Consider the following 24,485-nt stretch of genomic DNA (forward strand, 5'->3'; position numbering starts at 1 on the left):
ATTAATAATGTCTTTACAGCCTCGGCCTCCAACATTGTGCCTACTGTATGTAATGGCAGAGAGGTAGTGGACTCGACAACATCCTCACTCTGAGAAACAGGATTCCTGTTTGTTTGACAAAGGCGGTATACAAAAATATTATCTTCACTAGTCATGAAATCAAGTGTTTGCTAATGTTGAGGAGGCTATTCAGAATAAAAAACTGCCTGTTATGTAGTTCTCAACGTGCTGTGTTAGATAATATTAGTGGGATGCCAGTTTAAACTCTGTATATCTGTATGTTTATACCAGTGTATGTTCTTTTTATAGAAACCATAATAAAGTATTGTATGAGATATGGAGTTAAAATATAGTAAATCTGTTTAAAGTATTATATACAAGATGTTTTTATTGTAGATTTATGGTGATTCTGGTTTGTGCTTTCTTGTAATTAATGTAAATAAAATGTGTTTTATATAAATACAAGCTCACCTGTTTGATTTAACTTGGTACTCTCTTGTGGCAGTTCATTATATTATATTATATTATATTATATTATATTATATTATATTATATTATATTATATTATATTATATTATATTATATTATATTATATTATATTATATTATATTATATTATATTATATTATATTATATTATATTATCAATTACCATCAATGTACATTGGAGAAAATTACACATATCCATTTAATTTTATAAGATTAAATTTTTACACAAATGTTCATGGCATAAACTAAAAATTTGTACATTATCCCCATCTAGAGGATATAGTTGCTCATTACTTCAAATTGGGTGAGGTCAACTTTTATTGTTTTGTTATAGAATATTCATGTTAAATGCTAATTAGTTGCACTGTGTAAATGCCCTGATTGTCCTTTTTACAATATGACAAATGCAATGATGCTCCCAAATTTCATTGTTTCAATAAGTCATTAATGTAGTCAACAAGTTCGAAGTAAACCATTAAGAAAAATAGCAAGGTAAAATAATGCAAATGCTACAATTGCTGCACTACATATCAAATGCACATACAGCTTCATATATGCAGTCTTGGCCATGCATGTTACAGAAAGGGTTAAGGATATATGCTACACTGTGTTGCACACTCAATCACTGGTGAAGAAGTGACAAACCGGAAATTATCCTGTCAACCTGATACATTCATTGTTTGTGATGGTTATATCTGCAGTCATTTTCTGTCTTATGTATACCAGTGAGGCCTGCTATTGAACTGTCCAAATAATCCCACTGGAGGATTGTTACTTTTAGACTGTTACTTTTAAACATATTAAGTAGGCTACTTCCTTTCAAGCACTTCTTCCGGTCAAGTAAGCCAGCATTATAGCTTACATTAATTAATTGTAATGTGTCATGTTGTATAGTGCCTTTTATCATTATTATTATTATTATTATTATTATTATTATTATTATTTAAGCAACTCGTACTACGCAAAATACTGTCTTGACAAATAAGTCAGACTACACTTTTCGTTTTTGCAGGATGTCTCCTCTAAAATATACCAGAATTCCGAAACGCTGGCATGTATGATATCAGAGACAATTTTGATGATATTCACCAAAAGCCTTCTAATGAGGACAAGGTTGATTGATTGAACGTCATGAACTGCAACTTCGGTATTAAATACAGCTATTGTTCAAAGAAAAAAAGAAAGAAAATTCTGAATTTTAAAGCATATTTATTTATGTTTTTTATATATAGTACTGCAGTAAGTATGGTATTTTTGTCGCAGTTTGAGAGTGTTTGTGTGTGTCCTGAACACCTGGGCAACGAAGGGCTGTGACGTTGACGTAAACTCGCTCAGACGGAAGTCCTGAAGTGTGAGAGTGAATCTGAGAACTTTGATTACACGGACACGAGCAGGTCAGTTTCATTTCCTATGACTATTAATAAAATCGCCAGTCATTTTTATCGGTCATAATGCACTGTAGACTATATGTTACTAAAGGCATGTAAAGCTACAGCTGCAAGTGTGCATAAAGAACATTCAGTTTAGCTCCAAGCTTTGCGCTAACAACATAACACATGACTCGTCGCTATAAACAGGTTTTCACATATACTGTATGACATTAAATGTTTATTAGTGAACATATTTGTCAGTTAGCAAATGTTTTTTTTTTATTATTGACTAGACAAACCATTGTGGTTTCAATCAATAAACTCATTTTCAATGCAGCCAAGCTCTGATAGGCTGCCAGGAAGATCCACGTCACTTACAGTAAACTCCAGCATCTGTCTCCAGCACATATCTCAGAAGTACTGTGTTGATTTATTAAACGCAATCTTTTGAAATTTGGTATCATAACATTGAAACTTTTTATCAAACAGGATGGTTGCTGTTGATTAGAAACAGGAATCAAGAAAAATATTTGCAATATGTTTTATAGATTCCCAGTTGTTCATTATAGAAGCTACACGTGCATAACAAAAAGATTCTCAACGGTGAAATGTTTAGTTGTGACACTGCACTGAAAAACTACTTAAGATTTCCATTTTTAAAATGTATTTGATTGCTATATGAACTGGACAATGCACTTTACCTTAAATAAACATACCAAATATAAACATGATTAATTATAAACAGAGAGGAAAGAGGATGGCACCTAAGCGAAGGGCAACATCAAGCACCAAAGTTGGAGGGAAGAAGATTAAGGAGGAGCCTGAAGCTGTCCCGAAGGACAAGTTCACCTCTGCCAAAGAGGCTCTGAAGGCAACAGGTCCGCAGGTGAAGGGCACGAGGAACCCAGACATCTTCTGTCGTCTATCAAATGCTGAGGTGAGACTGAACAAGTAATTAAATTGCAAATGAATTAGTAAATAAATTAGTAATGCAAATGTACAAAGCAATGCTAATTATTTCTCAAATTACTGCTTGCCCTGAATCACAAAAAAAGTTTTGATCTAAACATACAGGTTCACGAAAAATTACGACTGTATGTTGAACCACACCAACATTGAAAACAACAATAACAAATTCTATGTAATCCAAATCTTAGTGTCTGAAGGAAAGTACTATTGTTGGATAAGATGGGGCCGAGAGGTAAGTTAGTTCCCTGTCAAGGGAACTTCGAACTGCGTCCTCTGAGGGGACACTATGGGGAACACCTCGTTGTGACCCGTGTCTGAAGCATACTTTGAAAAACGCCAACGTGTTGGCCGGCGACAGCTTCTGACGTCACTACCAGCGCGACTATAAATACGCGCCCGTAGGACCCGTCACTTTTTATTTTCTTCGTCTTCATTGACTGTTTTGTTTGAAGAGTGCATCTGAGAAACGACCAAAACAGTAAGAGCGATCTATGATTGTTATCATGGCATCCACTAGCAAGGCGTTTAAACAGTGTGTGCATCCATGTCAGCGTTATTTGACACCTGATGACACACACAGTCTTTGCGTCTCTTGTTTGGGCGAAGAGCACGCGCAATGTCCTTGAGGGGGCAATCTGCGTGCACTGCGAGCGTTTTTCTGTGAAAAAGCACCGCTCTCATTTGTCTCTCTTTTCGAGGAAAGAGGGACAGCCATCTGGTCCCCGTGGCTCAGGTCCCACCGTTGCCGAGGCACGGAGGAGAATGAGTTCGTGGGGATCACAGGTGGATCTCGCTGAGGAGTGTAGAGAGGGATTTTTCCTTTCACACTCTCCGGTGGCAAACGAGAGTGAACTTCAGGAGGAAGATGCGTTGTCATTAACCCTTTCTGATACTGAAGTTAGTGCTCTGCTGGGTTCTACCCAGAAAGAGCAGGAGATGTCTGATTGTGGCGAAGAAGCTGAGGCTGTACCTTCTCAATCCTCCTGCCCTGCGTATGGGGAGCTGTTAGAGGTTATGGATTGCGCCACGGCAAAATTAGACTTGCCATGGAACCGTGCCAGAAAGGTAACGTCGTGAGGTGTGATCCTCTCCCGTGTGATCCAGCGCCTCTGCGATGCTTAGGAACCTTTCTGTACACACGCTAAGCCTGTGTACTTTCTCAAAACCACATGGTGGTCAGTGTGCACGTGAACACTTTGCACACTGTCTGAAATCCACGTTAAGTGGTAAGTGTGCACGCAAGACTCTGCGCACTTTCTGAAATCCACGTATGTGGTAAGTGTGCACGCAAGATTTTGCGCACTTTCTGAAATCCTGTACGGTAGGGGTTACGCGCTCCGCTTCGTTCCCTTTCTAAAGATGATTAGCCCTGGGTTCCATGGGCTTCATTCAACCAGTGTGTATTTGTTATACACCTCAAGCATCGCTTCCCTGGTTGTGTGGACGTACTGTGGTTATCAGCTAGTAGGCCTCACCAGGCCTCCCTGGAGTTGAGCTCCCACATACTGTGGTGGTCAGGTAGTAGGCCTCACCAGGCCTCCCTGGAGTTGAGTTTGAAATTACTCTCAGTTTCCACTTAAGGTGGTTAACTGGTAACAGGTAGTAGGCCTCTCTAGGCCTCTCTGTAGGTGAACTCCCACATATTGTGGTTATCAGGTAGTAGGCTTTACCAGGCCTCTCTGAAGGTGAGCTCCCACATATTGTGGTTATCAGGTAGTAGGCTTCACCAGGCCTCTCTGAAGGTGAGCTCCCACATATTGTGGTTATCAGGTAGTAGGCTTCACCAGGCCTCTCTGAAGGTGAGCTCCCACATATTGTGGTTATCAGGTAGTAGGCTTCACCAGGCCTCTCTGAAGGTGAGCTCCCACATACTGTGGTTGTAAGGTAGTAGGCCTCACCAGGCCTACCTGGAGGTTTAGCTCCCACATACTGTGCGTTTCCACTAAATAGCATGGTTTTTCAGGTAGTAGGCCCCTCCAGGCCTCTCTGTAAGCGAGCTCCCATGTTTTGTGGTTGTCAGGTAGTAGGCCTCACCAGGCCTCCCTGGAGTTGAGCTCCAGATTACTTTCAGTTTCCACGTAAGGTGGTTATCTGGTAACAGGTAGTAGGCCTCTCTAGGCCTCTCTGTAGGTGAACTCCCACATTTAGTGGTAGTTTAGCAGCGCTCCCCTTTTCCAATGGAAAAGGGTCGCCTATGAGCGTGCTACTCTGAGCTTGGAGCCCTCCTCTCATAGGAGACTGAATTCTCGGTTTTTTCAACAGAGCGCTCCAGTACTACATACTGTTTTTGAGACGCACTGTGAGAGCAGACATCCTACTGAGGCAGGGCCTGAGGCTCGGGGAATGGCGCCTTCGCACCAAGGTGTTGAAGTTGAGTTGGAGAGGTTGGCCAGACTTGGGTGGATTGGTTTTGCGGGTTGAGTGAGCATCGCACTATCCCCTCTGGCTTCGTCTGACTCATCCAGCTCCTTTGGGGCTGGACGCCATGGTACAGACGTGGCCGAGGCTTCATCTGTACATTCCTTCCTCCAATTGCTCTGCCCCCACGACATTCCATCCGACGTGAAGTCTTTGCACACTTTCTGAAATCCACACTGTGGTAAGTTTGCATGCTAGTACTCTGCGTTCTTTCTAAAATCCTATATGGTGAGGGCTTCGCGCGGCTGCTTCATGCCCTTTCTTGAGTCGGTTAAAGCCCCGTTCATCTTGGGCGCCACTCCACCCAGGTATCCTCTGATACCTATCTAGAACAGGGCGTTGCTACTGGAGTACTGTTGGGACAGCTCTTTCGGCAAGTTTTTTTGCGAAAGCTAGCAGTAGCCCCTGTGTGATAGGCAAGACTTGGTAGAAGAAAGTTCTAGGTTCTTAGCCATATCCCTTTAAAGGAATCTTTTGTGATTCCAAGCCTTCAGCTCTACCCCGGGCCAAGGCCCTACAGGTAAGTTGGATATGAAGCTTAGGCCTTTGGCCATAAGGGAGAATGTCATAGACAGCCGTCGAACCGTCCCAGGGGCGACTCCCGGTGAAATGGTAGAGTTGGTATTTAGTGTTTGCCATGATTCTGGCCTGCACTCCCCTCAGCATGGCGGCGTGGGTATACTGTTCCCCATAGTGTCCCCTCAGAGGACGCAGTTCGAAGTTCCCTTGAGAGGGAATGTCTCGGTTTACGAATGTAACCATGGTTCCCTGAGAGGGAACGAGACACTGCGTCCTCTAGCTCCCTGCCATGCTTCGGATGCAAGTTTCACGAAGAAGATAAGTGACGGGTCCTACGGGCGTGTATTTATAGTCGCGTTGGTAGTGACGTCAGAGGCTGTCACCGGCCAACACGTTGGCGTTTTTCAAAGTATGCTTCAGACACAGGTCACGACGAGGTGTTCCCAATAGTGTCCCCTCAGAGGACGCAGTGTCTCGTTCCCTCTCAGGGAACCATGGTTACATTCATAACCTGAGACGTTTATTTCAGTCAAATATATCACAACATGATGTGCAAAAATCTAACGGATGACTCATTTTTGCTATCCTTCACTGTTATCAGGGAGAGTCGGGCCAGAACAATTTAGCTGGTCCATCTACGGCTGATGTGGCCATCGAGAGTTTTGAAAAGAAAATCAAAAAGAAGACAAAAAATAATTGGAGCGATCGAGAAAACTTTGTCTCGCATTCTGGGAAGTACACACTGATTGAGGTAGATGGCGACCAGGATGCAGAAGTGAAGGTATTAAGTCTATTTGTCTTTTTTTTTTTTTATTACATCCTTGATTGAACCTTGAAGTTTTTGAAAGAATAGCTCATTTGACCATTTCTAATATTTTGTGTTTAATGCAGGTGGACACTGTTGATGGTGGAGATGTTAAGGTGAAAAGTGAACAACAAGTTGTACCTTGTACAGTGGATGAGGTAACTCAAAGACTCATTCGATTCATCTTCGACAATGACATGTTCAAAGAAGCCATGACCAGCATGAACCTGGGTTATTTAATCATGATATACTGTAGTATTGAATTGTTGAATGGACTTTAAGTCCCAGATCTGTTCCTTTCCATAGCCATGTTATTGTGGTCCTTTTTGATAGCTGAGAAAAATAAGTTATGTCTGTTAAAATTCAAAGAAAACTGCAGATCACTCAGGGATTCATTTCTCATTTTACATGTATTTCTGAAGGCCACAGGGGAGTTTTGGCAGTGTGATTGTGAACTGAAGATGGAACATTTTGCTGCCTTTTTGATTCCTATCTACCACTTGTCTGTAACATTGAATAAGATCCATTTTTATGGAAGAGTTTCATGTTTCTCATATTTCTCTATCAGATATTAAGAAGATGCCCTTGGGGAAACTCAGCAAGCAACAGATAGCCAAAGGCTTTGAGGCTTTGGAGGAGATTGAAGCTGCAATAAAAAAGGGGGAACGGAACAAGTTAGAAGAACTCGCCAACAAATTCTTCTCCATAATTCCTCATAACTTTGGCCGAAACAGACCCCCAGTCATCTCTGACGATTCTGTCCTCCAGGGCAAAAAAAAAGAAGCTTTTTGGTGAGATTCACAGCAGTTACTGTGTACCGAGTTTGATGAAATAGTGGCTAGTTGTCACACATTTTACTGTATTTCTCAGAGAGGGTTATTTGATGGTCAAACCATACATAGGCCAAAAACGTCTTGGCTACAAAAAAAAAAACATTGATCTTGTGTGATAGATGAAGGAGCTTTGCCATCTCAAAAAAATCCAAAATTTCCTAATATGCTTGTTTCTTGTAGGTTCTTGCAGACATCAAGATTGCCCAAAGTCTTAAAGCTGAATCAGAGAAAGCCAAAGAAGAGATGAAGGACATTGTGCCTCATCCAGTTGACCAAAATTACCAGTCTCTAAAATGCAAGCTAAGCTTAATGGATAAGAAGTCAAAGGAATTTAAGGTTTCCATGCTCATAAATCTATACAGCATAGGACTACACAGGAAATCTGGGATTCAAAATCAAATTTTATTAGCTTTTTTTTTTTTTTTTAATTATGCATTGTATATTACATTTACATTTATTCATTTAGCTGACGCTTTTATCCAAAGCGACTTTCAATTGCTATATATGTCAGAGGTCGCACGCCTCTGGAGCAACTAGGGGTTAAGTGTCTTGCTCAGGGACACATTGGTGCCTCACAGTGGATTCGAACCCGGGTCTCTCACACCAAAGGCATGTGTCTTATCCACTGTGCTAACACCACCCCATGGTGGTGTTATTCTGTATTATGTTATTCATAATACAGATAAGTTTAACTTCTTTAAACTTATCTGTATTATGCTAATATTATTAGCATAATACAGATAAGTTTAAAGAAGTATAATTAGCACTATTTTTAGACCGTGTTAACTACAGAATAGGGCCTAGTAATATTGCTAAATTATATATATATATAAAAACATTTAATTTTGACAAGTTAGGATATTGAAGAACAAAACTCTGAAATGTATCAAACAGAACACATACTCAAAACAACCTTATTTACGGAATTGAAATAAATGAATAATAATTATAAACCATAATAATAATAATAATAATAAACCAACCAACCAGGTAGAGTAAAACAGATACACACACAAAAAAACAACAACCATGGAATACATCAGGCTTCATACAAAAAACAAAACAAACTGTAAATTATTTATAAAACAGTTTAAGAGCACGGGGAATAAAAGAAAGTTCATGTCTTTTTGATTTACCCCTGGGCACAACAAACTCCCTATGCTGCCGTAGTAGGTAAGAAGGTTTTGGAGCCACAGACAGGAAACAATGCAGTGGTGATGAACTGTCCATGAGTAGTCTCACGCCTCTCACTCAGTAATGGGACAGTAGAAGTTGGAACACCTATTATCCGGCAGCAACGTTTTTGGACCCTCTCTAGCTCATCAGAGAGACCTTTAGGTAGTCCACCCCATACCAGGCTAGCGTACTCAAGGACTGTATAAATGTCAGCTATACTTTCATTAAAACATCACTAGGGAGACCAGCGTTTTTAGCAACACAGAGATAGTGTATTCTAGGACGCACCTTCGAAATCATGTACTTAACGTGGGCATCCCATGACAGATCAGAAGAAATTTGGATCTCAAGCAGTTTAAAGATGGAAACTCTGCCAATTGCATATCCTGATATTACGGGAGAGGGAGGGCAGGGAATGTTTTCATCTTTCCTGGCTCTAATGATCATGTCCACTGTCTTACCTTTGTTCATTGCCAATGAAAATTCCTGTCCCCAATCCGCCACTGAGTCCAAGGCCTTCTGAGTTAATCCTGGTAGGGATCCCATTAAAAATTCAGTAATTGTTAAATCATCAGCATATTTGAATTACTGAGGGAGGCAGAAAGGAATCCAAGCTGTTTATGGCGATGACAAAATCAGAGGGGATAGAAGACCCCCCTGAGGGACACCAGCCGCAATTTGATAGGAGTTAGACACACAGGAGCCCCACTTCACCTTTTGCTCTCTGTTACTCAGATAGCTCCTTACACTGAGCCAGAGCGGTCGTCTGACATTCATGTCAGCTTAAGCATAGAGCAGTTGACAATGATCAATTGTGTCAAAAGCACGAGTAAAATCAACAAAAACAGCATGGATGTCAAATTTAGGATTGGTGTTAAGTGCGTCATGCCAGGATTGCAAAATTTGAATCAGAGCAGTGTCAGTTGATCTGTTCACCATGAAGCCGTGTTGTGATGGTTGAATTTTAGCAACTGTATCCTCCAGAATTGCGTCTCTGAGGATTCCTTCATACACTTTTCCAACACAGCTGAGTAATGAAATCTGCCGATAGTCTACTGGAAAACTTGGCTTTGTTTTTTTGGGAACAGCCTTGACTACAGCCTCCTTCCATTGTTTTGGGAAAATGTTATTTTGCAGGCCGGTATTAATCCAAATCCTGGTCCAGTGGGAGTTGTTTTAACTCCTTTAGATTTTTCAAATAGATCAGGCCTTGGCATTGTACATCTAAATGTTCGTAGCCTGTTGCCAAAATTAGATCAAGTACAAATATGGGCCAAGACGACTAAAGCAGATGTTTTGGTTATCTCTGAGACGTGGCTTAAAAAATCAATCTCAAGCCATGATATAGCTTTAGAAGGGTATAATGTGTTTCGAGCTGATCGTAAAAGTAAAGGGGGTGGAGTTGCAATGTACATTAAATCAAACTATCATGCAACTGTTCTTAAATCAGTCTCTCTCCCTAAACAGTTTGACTTATTGGCTATCGACCTGGAATATGGAAAGAATTGTCATCTATGTATAGTAGGTTGTTATAGACCACCAGCAGCTATCAGTGATGCTCTCACCTCACTGTCAGCTGTCCTAACTGACCTACTTTCTAAAGATCTTTTATTATTGGGTGATTTGAATTGGAACTGGCTGACCTCAAATTCAGATCAGTTCAAAGCATATTGTGATTCTGTGAACTTCACTCAACTCATTGAATTACCAACACGGCCAAATCATAAGAACTCAAGCAAGTCCACTTTAATAGATCTTATACTAACAAATAAACCCCATAAATACACCTATTCAGGGGTTTTCCCTGATGATGTCAGTGATCATTGCACTATAGCGGTTATAAGAAATTGTAAAATTCCCAAAGTAAAACCTAGAATTATTATAAAAAGGAACTTTAAATTGTTTGATATTCAGGGGTTTCTGCATGAGTTGTTTACATCTGACTGGGACAGACTGTTTTTATTACCTGATGTGTCCATTGCATGGCAGTATTTTCACACTTTATTCTTGAAGATTGTGAATAGACATGCACCTGTTAGGATTTTTAGAGTAAAAGGCCGTGAAAATCCATGGTTTTCAAATGAATTATCTGAACTCCTTCATGAAAGAAATTTGGCTCGGGCCATAGCGAGGAATTCAGATATAGAAAGAGACTGGGTAGCATTTAGAGTATTGAGAAACAAATGCACAGCTCTTGTACGCAGATCTAAATCTGACTATTATCTAAAAGAAACCTCACAAAATCTGAATAATCCTATAAAATTTTGGAAAACCATCAAATCACTTTCTCCCTCCACGTTATCGAATGATTTTCCTGACCAAATTTTAGTAAAAGATAGTCTCATTAATAATAAGACGGATATGGTAAATATTTTTAATAAGCACTTTATTTCTTCAAGTTCTATTTTCAAAGTAATTCCCGTGAGTGTTATACCAAATCCATCTTTTCTGAGAGAAGATAGTCCGACCTTTAATTTTTCTCCAATTTCAAGAAGTGAGGTTTTAAAAGGTTTAAAAAATTTAGACATCAAGAAGTCTGCAGGGCCTGATGAAATTGAGCCATATTTTTTTAAATTAGCTGCCGAGATCATTGCTGGCCCATTAGCTTATATTTTTAATTTATCATTGGAACAGAATATTGTTCCTGATGTTTGGAAATCTGCTTTGGTTGTACCCCTGTTGAAAGGCGGTGATCCAACCATTTTAAATAATTATAGACCGATTTCGAAGCTATCAGCTGAGGTTAAAATTTTAGAATCTATTGTTACCGAACAGCTAAAGGAATTTTTAATTAACAATAGCATTTTATCTAGGTTTCAGTCCGGTTTCAGAAAAAATCATAGTACAGTAACTGCTACTATGAAAGTTTTAAATGACATTACCTGTGCCCTAGATACTGGAAGATCATGTGCTGCAATGTTTATTTATTTGACTAAAACTTTCGATACGGTCAATCATGGTATTCTTTTGTCGCGTTTACATTGTATCGGTCTTTCTGAAACCACATTAGGTTGGATTAGGAACTATTTAAAGAATAGGTGTCAAAGAGTGCAAATTAAGGGGTCTCTTTCTGATAAGCTCACCATTGAATCTGGTGTGCCACAGGGGTCCATTTTGGGTCCCCTGTTGTTTACATTATATATTAACAATCTTGGTGATAATCTATCAGACGCAAGTATTCATTTATATGCCGACGATTCCATTATTTATTGTTTTGCATCTTCTATTGACAATTGCATTTTAAAGTTGCAGAAAGCATTTGAATTAGTTCAGCGTAACCTATTTTCTTTCAAATTAGTCCTGAATGATAAGAAAACAAAATACATGGTCTTTTCTAGGAAACACAAGTCTGATTCTTCTCCTATACCTCTTTACACTCTGCAAGGTAACACTATAGAACTGGTCTCCTCTTACAAATATCTAGGGTTTGTGTTGGAAGAGGACTTATCATTCAAGTTACATGTTAAACAACTGTTGTCCAAGTTAAGGTTGCAGCTGGGGTTTTATTTTCGGAATAGTGCATGTTTTTCACAGTCAGCCAGGAGAAAGTTGGTGGAATCTACCTTCTTACCTATCTTAGATTATGGAGATGTTTTTTACAGAAATACCACTAAAGCTCTCTTACAATCATTAGATTCTGTTTATCACTCTGCTCTAAGATTTATAACTTGCACAAAATATCACACTCTTCATTGTGCACTGTATGAAATGGTAGGTTGGCCTTCACTTCATATAAGAAGGTACAAGCACTGGCTCATACTTGTGTACAAGGCATTAATTGGCCAGCTTCCTCAATATATGAATAATCTAATAACTTTTAATAGTCAAGGGTATAATCTACGTTCAAGTAGATATATTCTTTTAAATGTTCCTTTAATGAAGACAGAGTTTGGAAAAACTGCTTTTATTTATAGCGCATCAGCTGCTTGGAATGAGATCCAAAGATCATTGAAACTTGATGTACTTATTTCAATTAATGAGTTCAAGTTATATCTCAACCAAACATTCAAATCTGTCTGCACTTGCTCTTAACGTTTAATCTTGCTTTATTGCTGTATATGTGTGTGTTGTGTAATTTGTTTTATGTAGTTATGTATATTGTGTGCTGCTACCTTGGCCAGGGCTCACTTGTAAATAAGATATTTATCTCAATGTGATTATTTCTCTGGTTAAATAAAGGTTTAAAAAAAAAAAAATTTGACTGGCCTTTCTTGTTGCTCCAGCCACTATTTGTTTCAGACCATGCCTGCTGCAGATGGTTTCAGACTTGTACTTATTTGTATCACCCAGTATGACAATTGCGGCCTGTTGGTAGTTGCATTCAATATTCCTAAGGCAACTATCCAGTTACTGAGTGATTAGTGTGTCAGGTTGTGCTGTTGTTGAAGATTGCGGAGGAAAATAGAGCACAGCAGCAATAATACAACTTAACCCTCGAGGAAGACGACTGGGACGTAACCAGACCCACAATGCTTCATGTTTGTCTTCTACGTGAGTCAGTCGAATCTGAGTGATGTTTTCATCGGCATACAAAGCGACTCCTCCTCCCCCACAGCCCTCACGATCCCGCCGATGTATTGTATATCCAGGCAGAGTTACAGTTGAGTCTGGGATATCAGCATTTAGCCAGGTCTCGGATACAGCAATAACTGCTGAGTTATTATTCACAGCTATACAGTACAGCTCATCGCACTTGTAGCGTAAGGAGCGCACATTGGAAAGTAGAAAACCAGGCATGATTGGTCTTGATTTATGTTGGTTTGTCTTAATGTAAATTAAGTTCTTAGGATGGTGGCAACAGTCAGAAGCAAACAGACTTAACTCAGTCAGCTTGCTCTTAACATCCACTGTAGTCCCACAGAAAGAAGGACGATTTCCAACAATTGTACATATTGTGCGAATGTAATTTTTCCCAGCTTTCTTACCCCTTGGGCGAGATCTAAATCGTAGAATCCCAGTTTGCTGCAAGATGGTTTTAACTTCAGGGGCCAAAGGGAATGCATATCTTTTCAGACTTATTATAAAGTTTAAATTGTTCTTAAAACCGAGTTGTGTCATTATTAACTTGGGGAAAGACAAAGACAGTTACTTAAGAGGTTGCAGTGGAGAATTTTCATCCATCCAGCTGTAGTCGAGTAGGCCACAATTTTCCTAGAATCCATCAAATATCTCCTCAGAGTAATTCCATCCAGATGTCCTGATGCCCAATTTAGGAATAAAATCACACCATTAGGTGATCCGTTCGTGCATTTCTAGACTATGTTAAGTTAGTATTGTTTAAAAAGCTAAAAAAGGCATGTTCTGAGCAGCTCAAAAGTCATGCAGATGCCCTTAAAAGCGCCACCTAGTGATAACCTTTGTTGAGTTTGCTAAGTTGAATGCTAAATTATGATTTTTGTGTGGCAGTAATAAAGTTCAGCAATGTTAATTTGACGGTTCCTCTTTTTGAGTCGGGAAGTCTAATAAATATTTAAAGGTCCCGTTTTTTGAAGCTTTGATTGTGTTTACAGTGTGCAATATAATGTGTTCATGTTTTGCGTGTAAAAAAACAGTATTTTTCACACAATTCAATTTCACAAAATCTGTATACCGCTGTTTTCACTGTCTGAAAATGGGCTGATGACTTCCTTGTTCTATGAAGTCCCTCCTTCAGAAATATGTAACAAACTCTGATTGTGCCAGCGGTTCCTGTGTTGTGATTCGACAGCAGCTGAGCGCGCGCTGCCCTCCAGGAAACGCGATTGGGCTAGTTTTGAGAAGCAAGTGGGCAGGAGCATGTGCTGGAGATGTACTTATAATCACAGGAGCGTTTTTATTGACGAGATGCGCATGAAAATCGCATTCGATTTTTTTGCACAGCCCTAACATCTAGTTAACAAAGCTAAACAGCGTTGCCCTTTGTGTAATAAGTTACAGAAACTGTTAAACGCACCAACTTAAATAATAAAATACACTTACCGGTTGTGGTCCATAAACATCGCCTTCTCCAGACAAAGAGGGAACTGCTCCATCTTTCAAGAATAATCTTTGTGCGAATCTGGCATTAAACTGATTGAGATTGAGGAAGCTGTCCTCAGCAAAATGTGCTGCACATAGTTTTACATGTGGATTATAATTTTCGGGAACAATATATATAGAGATTAACCATTAATCTCTAAGTACAGCATCCCTGGGAAGGCCAAACAAAGATGATTGGACTCCGAGATCAAAATAACAGCGCTTCGACGACATGGCGACAAACACAAACGCAGCTCTTCCTCTTCTCCGTCGGAGTGCAACAAGGCCACGCCCCCCTTTTTGTGTATTCATGTGGGCGGAGGTTAGTCAAAACTGTTTTAGTGACGTCATTACTGCAGGAACTAGAGGAATGTAATCCAAATGGGTCGTTTTTTGTAGGCGAATTCTGTTAAATAAAATATCTCGCTTGGCATTGAACTTTGAGCTTTAAAAATTTTACAGATATTAATTATACTCTAACAACAACATTACACACTAACTAAAGTTTAAAACATGGGATCACGAAGAATGGGACCTTTAATTACATCTTTATTATATACTGTAAACTTACAGCATGTTTGCTCATTTTTGAGTGAAGTTTGAATGTCTTCCTATCATTACTCTTATTCAAGTAAACTGACATGTTATTCATATTAGAAACATAACTGCTGGTTTCTGTACTGTCATAAAAAGTCTATGTTCTTAAAAAAAAAATGCTGAATCATTTTTAAATTTGTTAAAAATAATTAAGAGGGATTAAAGATTTTTATTTGAAAGGTTATTTGGAATTGCCCCCCCCCCCCTGAAATTAAATACTCTTATTTTACACATAATAAGAGTATTTAACAAAAAACCTCTAAAGTATGATTAAAGCCAAATTGTCTGATTGAAGCCATAATTAATCATAATTTCTTTAAGTGGATATTTTTTCTAATATTAATATTTCTTTCAATTGTTCCTTATTCAGCTCACATTTTTTAATCACATTCATCACATATCCCTATATAATACCTATAGAATTATGCAGCATTATACTGCATTATAGACATGCCTGCATATTGAATAACCATTTAAACTAAATGCTCTTTTTAACATTTTGACATAGATATTTACATTTCTAGTAAGCATACATGAACCAAAACTTTTGTAAACTTTGTTGTAGAATTTAGAAAACTATTCTGTTTACATTCTGTTTACTTCATATTGTATAAATATACACATTTCCAACCTACTTGGATTTTAAATTTATGTGTTTTTGGGGCAACTTGTCTGCCCAAATTTTGGAATAACAAGCAGCCACAGAGCAGAATCAATGTCTTTTCTCTGCTTTGAAAATTTGCTGAAACTATTTATAATAAACTAACTAAAAAAAAAAAAACCAAATACCAGTGATTATTACAAAATATGTTTTTCTTTTCATTCTGTAAGTACATAAATAAATAAATCCCAACACTGATTTAAATATATATATAAAAAATTTTTTAATTGTCCATTGAATTATTGCTTGAATGGTCCAGGATATATTCTGTAGGATATAGCATGCATGTAGACTAGTTACAGAATTCACTAAATGAATGAATGAATAAAAAATTATTAATAAATTAATTAGATAATAATTAGGTTCCAGGAGGTAACAACAAATAATATGTTAATACATTTGTTTTGTGTAAATGCCATTCTAACTAAGAGCATGTATCATCCTCACAAGTGCTTAATGAATGAATGAATGAATGTAGGAATGGTTTGGTCAAGCTACAATAGACCATAAAAATGTCTTCTTGTTTAATGGTGTGCAGTAGGACCTAGGGGATGACTGCCACTCTGGAGGACAGAGGAGTATGTGTCTGTTTAAAAGAGGAAGAAAAAAAAAATCCCAGAGACACAATGTGTGACAGTTACAGCCCTTCACAGGAAAGGACACGGTATGGGAGAACATCCTGACGGACCCCGGCCTAAGTACGTGAATACTGATCAACATCACTGGAAATAGGAAGAGCAGGTGGGACCATATCCCTTCACCTGTTTTTTGTTAGATGGAAAGGGCAGCATAGGGACACCTGAATGAGCTTCGCTCCTTGGAGCCGAGACCTTCCTGGATGATAATACTTTTAAGGGATCATGATACACTTTGGTTGTTCTCCACTGAAAACACCTGAGATGCTGAGTGTTGAAACACTGGCCTCCTGTGGGATTGCACTGCACTTGTTTTAATGCAGGAGGAAAGTTTCCACACATGTGAAAAATGTCCAGATGTTAATATCTCGGGTCTGATTGGAGATTTATCAAAAAAAGCAAAGAAGTCCCTGAAGTTGACAGGTAAGAGAAATCGCATTGTCTTCTTTCACAGCCAGTTTTGAATGATGTGTGTGAGGATAATTCAGAACAGCGGAGCATAACCTGACATGACAACGGGTCATTAATTTTAATTCAATGGAAAATGTGTTTTCGAATTTCCAGTGAAGTGAGAAAAAAATTAATGTAAGGGTTCTGTGGGTCAGGGGAGGGGACGGGTCAGTGTGTAGGGTGGGTGTTTTGCGGGAAAGCCACGGCACACAATCAGGTATGACTCATGTGACTCCCAGTCTCCCACTAACAAAAAACAACAATAACAAAGATCATGTTGTCCTCTGACTTCATTGATCCCTGAAGGTCAACAACCCATTTGTGCAAAAAACATATTATGCTCCTGTTGAGTGAAAGTAATCTGTTAGTTGCCAACAAGGAAGGACAGGATGTTGTTCTGTCCTCATTAGCATATAGAGAGACCTGGTGAGTGGGTTGAAACAAAAATGGGGGTGATTTTCCATGAAGGCTTATGTAAAAGGAAATTGACACGGGTTCTCGGAATTATCTGAAACCTAACAGAGGTGGTCGACAATTTAAAGAAACTATGCACTTTCTTAGTGAGATGATTTCCCATATGCATTTGGGACGTATTCACTATGTATGAGGGAATTTCCTTTTAATTTGCACTCAAGTGTTTAGTGTGTGTACAGACTCTCTCTGTCTCTCACTTGCTAAATTATGTGTGATGGAGGCATTACAAATTTACATAATTACATCATTATGGCCATGAAATCTATCTATCTATCTATCTATCTATCTATCTATCTATCTATCTATCTATCTATCTATCTATCTATCTATCTATCTATCTATCTTACTATCTATCTATCTATCTATCTATGTATAAATGCGTATGTTGAATTAATGTAATTTTATAGATAGATAGTTTAACTTTCAGGTGTGACGTGACATCACATGAAATACAGTTTTAATAGATCTTTTCATTTCTTCTCAGAGATGGTCTCAACGCAAATGCATGACACACAGAAGAGAAAACAACATTTAAGCATGGAGAAGCTCAGTTCCATATCAAACCCGTGAAGCATGGAGAAAGCCGTGCCAGGTCTGATGCTGGGTCTCCTGCCCAATCACACAACTCCAAATGACACAGCCAGCCAGCGGAGCACAACCAAACCTACCCCTCCCAGTATGGAGGAGGTCATCCACTCAGAATCCCAGATTAAGGATCTTGTTGGGCTGTTTTGCATGGTGACCCTTAACCTGGCAGCCCTATTGGGCAACAGCGGAGTCATGGTGGCCATTGCCCGAGCTCCACACATGAAAAAATATGTGTTTGTCTGTCATCTTTGTGCAGTTGACCTGCTTTGTGCTATATTGCTGATGCCTCTTGGGATAGTATCTAGCTCTCCGTTCTTCAGCACTGTAGCATTTACTGTTCTGGAGTGCCAAGTGTACATCTTTCTAAATGTGTTCCTCATCTGTGCCTCTATTCTTACAGTGACTGCGATCAGTATTGAACGCTATTACTACATTGTCCATCCTATGCGATATGAGGTAAAGATGACTCTAAAAGTGGCGCTTGGTGTTATGGTCTTCATTTGGGTCAAATCCATCCTGCTGGCATTGGTTACGCTTCTTGGTTGGCCAGCGTATGGGAATCAGAGCTCCATTGCAGCAGCCCACTGCTCTTTACACTGGAGCCACAGCCGTCTTAGGAAGGTTTTTGCTATTCTCTTCAGCGTGCTTTGCTTCCTGGTTCCCGCTGTTGTGATTTTTGCCGTATATTGCAATGTATACAAAGTTGCACGAACGGCAGCACATCAGCATGCACTGGTGCCCATCTCGATGGGCAACCAGGCTAAGCGTCGCTCGGATTCCATTAACAGTCAGACGACTATCATCACCACCACTCGCAGCCTCCCCCAGAGATTGTCTCCTGAGAGAGCTTTTGGGGGAGGAAAGGCTGCTATCACCCTGGTTGTCATTGTAGGCCAATTTCTTATCTGTTGGCTCCCATACTTCAGTTTCCACCTTCACATGTCCATCACCACTCCACTTCAAAGCCCAGGGAACATTGAAGAAGCCGTCATGTGGCTAGCATACTCCTCGTTTGCTGTGAATCCATTCTTCTATGGTCTTCTAAACCGACAGATCCGCGAGGAACTGATAAAACTGAGAAAATGTTGTTCCCGTAGACCAATTGAACTTCGAGCCTCCAGTCACGAAGGTTCCATCCAGGAAAACTTTCTTCAGTTTCTGCAGAGGACCAGCAGCACGGCTGAGACCACTAGGCCCAGTTGTGGCAATTCCAGTCCGAGGAATACTTTGGACCAGGGTTCCAGGTTACCTGGCCAGATTCCTGAGGATTGACTGGGAAAACGATGCCACTAGCCAAATCAAGACTTAGGAAGTTTTGTTTTTAATAAGAAGGGCATTCATTCAATGTTAAACCCATGCAAAATCAGATCTAAATGCTCTTTGGACCAGTGTAATCTATGTATCCATAATTTGTTGTTTTGTTTCCCATAGATCAGTGGCAACAGTAAGTATTTATGATGTTTAAATATCAAATTTCACAACTTTTGTTGCATATTCATTAATTTCTGAAAAAGTGTATAGTTAACTCAGAATCACTGTCATTATTCATTTGTTTCATAATATCAACATTCATACATAATAATTACTATTATTTAAGTCTTAACTCATAATGGTGCCTGTATTGATACTATCTTGACACAAATATAAATTACAAATAATATTATATACATTATTTTGGTGAAAATAATAAAACATATTTCTAGCATTTGAAATGTGCTTTAATGGCTCACTTTTTAGGAAGTTTCTCACTCCACAAGTTACATTACCAGGCCTAATTCTGTTTGGTTTGAGGAAAAGAACCTTCTTTGTTTATCTGAAGGAGCTCTGATGTTCGTTACTAATACCATGTTGCCCTGTAACCATGGAAATGTGATGAGATAGAGACTTGCATAGCAACAGGGCGCCTTTGAGTATCGTCCTAACAGATAAGCTGAAATAAAGGGTTTCAGGCTAGCTCTTTTTATAAGCTGCACTATATGGTAATACCTGTTTTATATGACTATTATGTATAGGAAGAAATTACCTATAGTTTGAGATGCAGACTGTTAATGTAACCTTTGAGAGCAGTGTACTAGAAAGCATTACCATGCAATGCAAGTGTGCAGAATGAGATAACGTGCTGCAATTTTATGGTCTTTTGCCTTTTAACTTTAACTTTAGGGAAAAAATCAGGAGCCAACTTGTTTGTTCTTATTGCAGACTAGATGTTGAATTTGTTTTAATGATGTATCTTGGGCTGTACCGTATATTAAATGCTTTAGTTTAGTAAATGTAACAGGTCTGTTTGCTGGTGTGTGTAAATGATAGGTGTTTGAAGGAACTGCGTATACAAATAAAATTGTTTCAGGTCACATTCCATCCCTATAAATAAAAAAAACATGACCTGTATATACACAATATATTTATAAACAAACAACGCTGTTTATAGCTTGTGTATAAATAAGGTAAACAGGAACAAAATTCTAATTACCATAATGAATGTTTTGATGGGTTTTTTTTACGTTTAATTTAAAGTTTTTTTCCTCTTAATTAATTTTGTTCTCATTGGTTATTCTCATTGCCATAATACAGTACAGTACAATTATTTTTATAATTTTTTTATTTACTTCAGTATAAATTAAAGCCAGCACAACAAATACTACAATGATTTTAAAAACTTTACAATGTTAATATTGTTAGAATTATTTTCTTAAATTATTGTATTGAGATTCGAATAGGAAAATGTGTGTAATCATGATTCTTTCAAAATGAAAAAAAAATGTCATCGCTTTCCTTCAAGCAAAATATATATATATTTTTTTATTTTTATTTTAGAGTAAAATATGACATTAACATATTTTTGGCAGATTCAAGCATGAAATCAGAGCACTCAATGCCTTTTGTCATTGAGTGCAAGTACTACTGTGATGTAATAGACTGAATGAAGCCATGTTCTCTAAAGCTAGCATGATGTATTTTTGCTGCGGATTAGTCTGTGGTTCAAAACAGGTCTTTCTCATTAGTTATTCAATAGAGTGTGACCTGATCTGTCACATCAAACAATGAAACCATGAGCCATGCATGAGGAGAGATAGAGAGTCAGAAACTAGGGGGAGGGAGAGAGAGAGAGGCAGGTACATGTGGGGCATGATTATGGATTCATAAACTTGAGTGTCCCTGTCATGATCAAAACAAGGCCAGACAAAAATAGAACCTGAAAGGATTTAGACATGTTGAGGTGAAGATTAAAGGAAATTGATTAAAGAGATTGGAAATCATGGTCAGATGAACTGCAACAAACTCCACCCCCTGAACTAACAATAATAAAACAATGAAGACCTGCTGTAAACATTGTGTGGGTTACAGATGACCAAATGCTTTAATAAAATTTTTATATGAATTAACATCAAAAATGTGAAAGGGTCATATATAACAAATTTTTGATAAATTAATTTATTAATTATTTTGCCCCCTCTTTCCCACTTATGTTATTTGTAATGGTTTTTTATTTATTTTCATTTTTTTGCACTAAAAATATACTTATTTTATATAATTTACTCCATGACCATTCCACCATCTTTCTAACCTTTAGAATACAATTTTATAAACATTTTATGTCTTTAAAATCTCCAAGCAAATGTCGCATATGAAATGAGTGGTGTCCTATAAAAAGTTTGGATTTGAAGGATTATTACATTTACATTTACAGTAGGCTACATTTAATCATTTAGAAGACGCTTTTATCCAAAGTGACCTACAAATGAGAACAAGAGAAGCAATCAGACCAACAAGAGAACAACAACAGAATACAAGTGCCATGAAAAGTCTCAGTTAGTCTAGCACAGGTTTTTTTTTTTTTTTTTCTTCCAAGAATAGGATGGAAAAGAAAAGGTGAGTGCTAGTATTAGTTGGTCAAGTGCTGGCGAAAAAGATGATTCTTTAGATTTTTCTTGAAAATGAGCTGTACGAATTGAGATTGGGAGGTCATTCCACCAGCTGGGCACAGTCCAGGAAAAGGTCAGTGAGGGTGATTTTAAACCTCTTTGGGATGGCACCACAAGGCGTTGTTCCCTTGCAGAACGCAAGCTTCTGGGGGGACATAAGTTTGAACTAGTGAGTTTACTGTAGGTATATTGGTGTTGTGCCAGTGGTCTTCTTGTGGGCAAACATCAGTACCTTGAATTTGATGCGAGCGGCTACTGGTAGCCAGTGTAACCTGATGAGGAGAGGAGTAACGTGAGCTATTTTTGGCTAAAGCCTATGCGTTCATAGTAAATGGATCAATAACAATACTTACTGTATGTTATTATTTCAATGACATAAAACATCAAAGTGACTTAATATGTTTTGTTCTATTATAAATATACTAGTGTAATTAAGTAGACTATTATATAAATACTAGGCACATTTTTAAAATAAATGTCAGTAGCTTGTTTTTAACAGTGGGATCTTATGAAAGAATTTGCAGTTTCATCAGGTGCTACATCAAGCCAGGAAGAGCAGAAGTTTGAGCAGACTTAACTCTTATTGTTAGCTCTCTTGGTGTTTAGGAATAATCAAACTCTCATTATTACCCACCTCATTGTGCCTGGTTTGGTCGTGTTTTTAAACACTCAAAAGCTGTCAAAATTTATATTTATTTGATTATTTCCTATTACTATTCGATTACTATTGATTATTTCAATAGTGTTTTGATGTCATGATCTCGATGTGATTGCCTTTTTGACACCAATGCACCAAGGGAATCCACATGATAGGTCTGTTGTGTTCTGTTTTTCACTGTATTAATGAAAATATGAAAAGTGTGTTATGTGCTTATAAGTGCTTATAGTGCTAAACTTTTATTAAATTTCTGACAGAGCAGAAGAATGTTTATTGATCTATTTACCATGAATGCATAGGCTTAAAAAAACATCTAAAATATTTAAAGTCAAACACTATGAAGCAGCACTGAGAAAAAATTCTAAATTTAACAATTGGCTTTTAATCCTTTTAAAGTTGGAAATTCAATGTAATAGTTCAGTGTGAATTTCAATTGGAATCAGAGGAAGAATACAGGTTTACACGACAAAGTGTGCAAGAACAGCCAGTGTTCTTTTTAGAGGTGATTATATTAAAAAAGTAATGTACACCCACAGGAGATGAAGAATACCCGTCTTTCTTTCTTTCTTTTTTCCAGAGATCATAACCCATCATGTGATGTAAACATCACACATTCTAGGAAATGAAATTTTCTTTTAAGATAAAATAAAAAATGATTAATAAAAGTTCAAATTCAAAGTATAATTCTGCATTATGTTTGCTGTCATTTTAAATTCATGAATTTATTTAGCATTCAAAAGGCATTCTAAATTCAATTGTGAATCATACACAGCCTGCATCAATGGCAGAATAGACTTGAATCCTTCATTTCCAGAAGCCAGATGATTTCAGGCTGAACCATGTGGGGAATTAGTCTTGTTACACAACCATTTTGAACCTAATCAGTGTGATTATCTCAAGAGTGTCTCTGTAGCATGAAGGTGAAAACTAACCTTTCTCTGTATTAGAAAAAAATTATGGAAATGAATTGGAAGTTCATCATCTTCTGTCCTAGCACATATGATTCTCTGGAAGGACTGCCAGGAGATTAACAATGTTCCAGCTATCAGATGAAAAAATGTCCTCTCGCAGACAGTCAAGACTGACAGTGGTCATTAGGAGGCTCTGGAAGATGATCTCATAATGGCTGTAGAAATTGAAAAATGCTGATTTTACTAAAATCCACAGTGACTGCTTCCACAATAAGGATGAGGATTTCCCTTGTGAGTTCACAGGCAAAATGGATATATATGCCTACTTGTTTACTATTATAAATCAGATGTTGACAATAATAACAAACAAATTAGTCTTGAAATATAAGAAAAGTGTTATTTTTTCCCCTCAAAAATCAGTCTACATTATCTTCACACTTACAATCGTGGGATGTATTATTTTATTTGTTATATTATCACTGGAGATTAGTTATTATTTGAATAATGTAAATTAAAATAATTGCTTTGTAACTACAGTATATAATATAAATTCAGTAAAATCTCTTCTTGAGGTCAATTAGTACAATGGTGTGTCAGTGACCTGACAATAGCACGTTGCACAAGCTGTCATTTATTGTAGAAGAGCAATCAGACATCCAATTCCCATCAACCATGTATTTCTTCACAATTTCCACACAGTCTTTCCTGTTTAAAAAAAAAACACTGAGGTGAGTATAACAGCAAAATCAACATACAGTACAGAATAACACAGTTCAGCTGTGTTTTAGAGATGATCTTTTTTTCGCTACCACTTCAGATCTACAATGAAGCAGATGCAGATTTTCCTCAAGGTTCATGATCTTCACTGACCTTCAGGCCTCCTCCAGTGGACTGATCTTTACTCCTCAACATAGATGCTCTCTTCACTCCTAGGCCCTTATTTTGCAGGCAGTGACCTTTCATTTGCCCTCTCCTTCACACTTTTCTTCTATATGCACCTTCCTTTTTTTGTTT

General features: G+C 38.0%; 2 protein-coding genes across 3 annotated transcripts in view; both read left to right on the forward strand.

The window, feature by feature from the left end:
* Window positions 1-413, forward strand: part of LOC132151682 (metabotropic glutamate receptor 2-like) — a 46,663-nt gene extending 46,250 nt beyond the window's left edge. Inside the window, exon 6 of the mRNA XM_059559973.1 lies at window positions 20-413. Within this exon, the coding sequence (XP_059415956.1) occupies window positions 20-93 (74 nt within the window). The 3' untranslated portion in view covers window positions 94-413. The remainder of the gene's footprint in view (window positions 1-19) is intronic.
* Window positions 414-16,298: 15,885 nt separating this feature from the next.
* LOC132151253 (probable G-protein coupled receptor) lies at window positions 16,299-19,496 on the forward strand. 2 transcript variants are annotated; one of them, XM_059559365.1, is made up of 3 exons: window positions 16,299-16,573; window positions 16,791-16,890; window positions 17,876-19,496. In XM_059559365.1, exon 3 carries the CDS (start codon window positions 17,965-17,967, stop codon window positions 19,249-19,251), a length of 1,287 nt encoding a protein of 428 aa, XP_059415348.1. In that variant the 5' UTR covers window positions 16,299-16,573; window positions 16,791-16,890; window positions 17,876-17,964; the 3' UTR covers window positions 19,252-19,496. The 2 variants fall into 2 exon arrangements, with proteins under 2 accessions (XP_059415348.1, XP_059415347.1); XM_059559364.1 differs by having other exon boundaries at window positions 16,299-16,890.
* Window positions 19,497-24,485: the final 4,989 nt, after the last annotated feature.

The sequence above is a fragment of the Carassius carassius genome, chromosome 10 (assembly GCF_963082965.1).
Source record: "Carassius carassius chromosome 10, fCarCar2.1, whole genome shotgun sequence".
NCBI classification, from domain to species: Eukaryota; Metazoa; Chordata; class Actinopteri; order Cypriniformes; family Cyprinidae; genus Carassius; species Carassius carassius.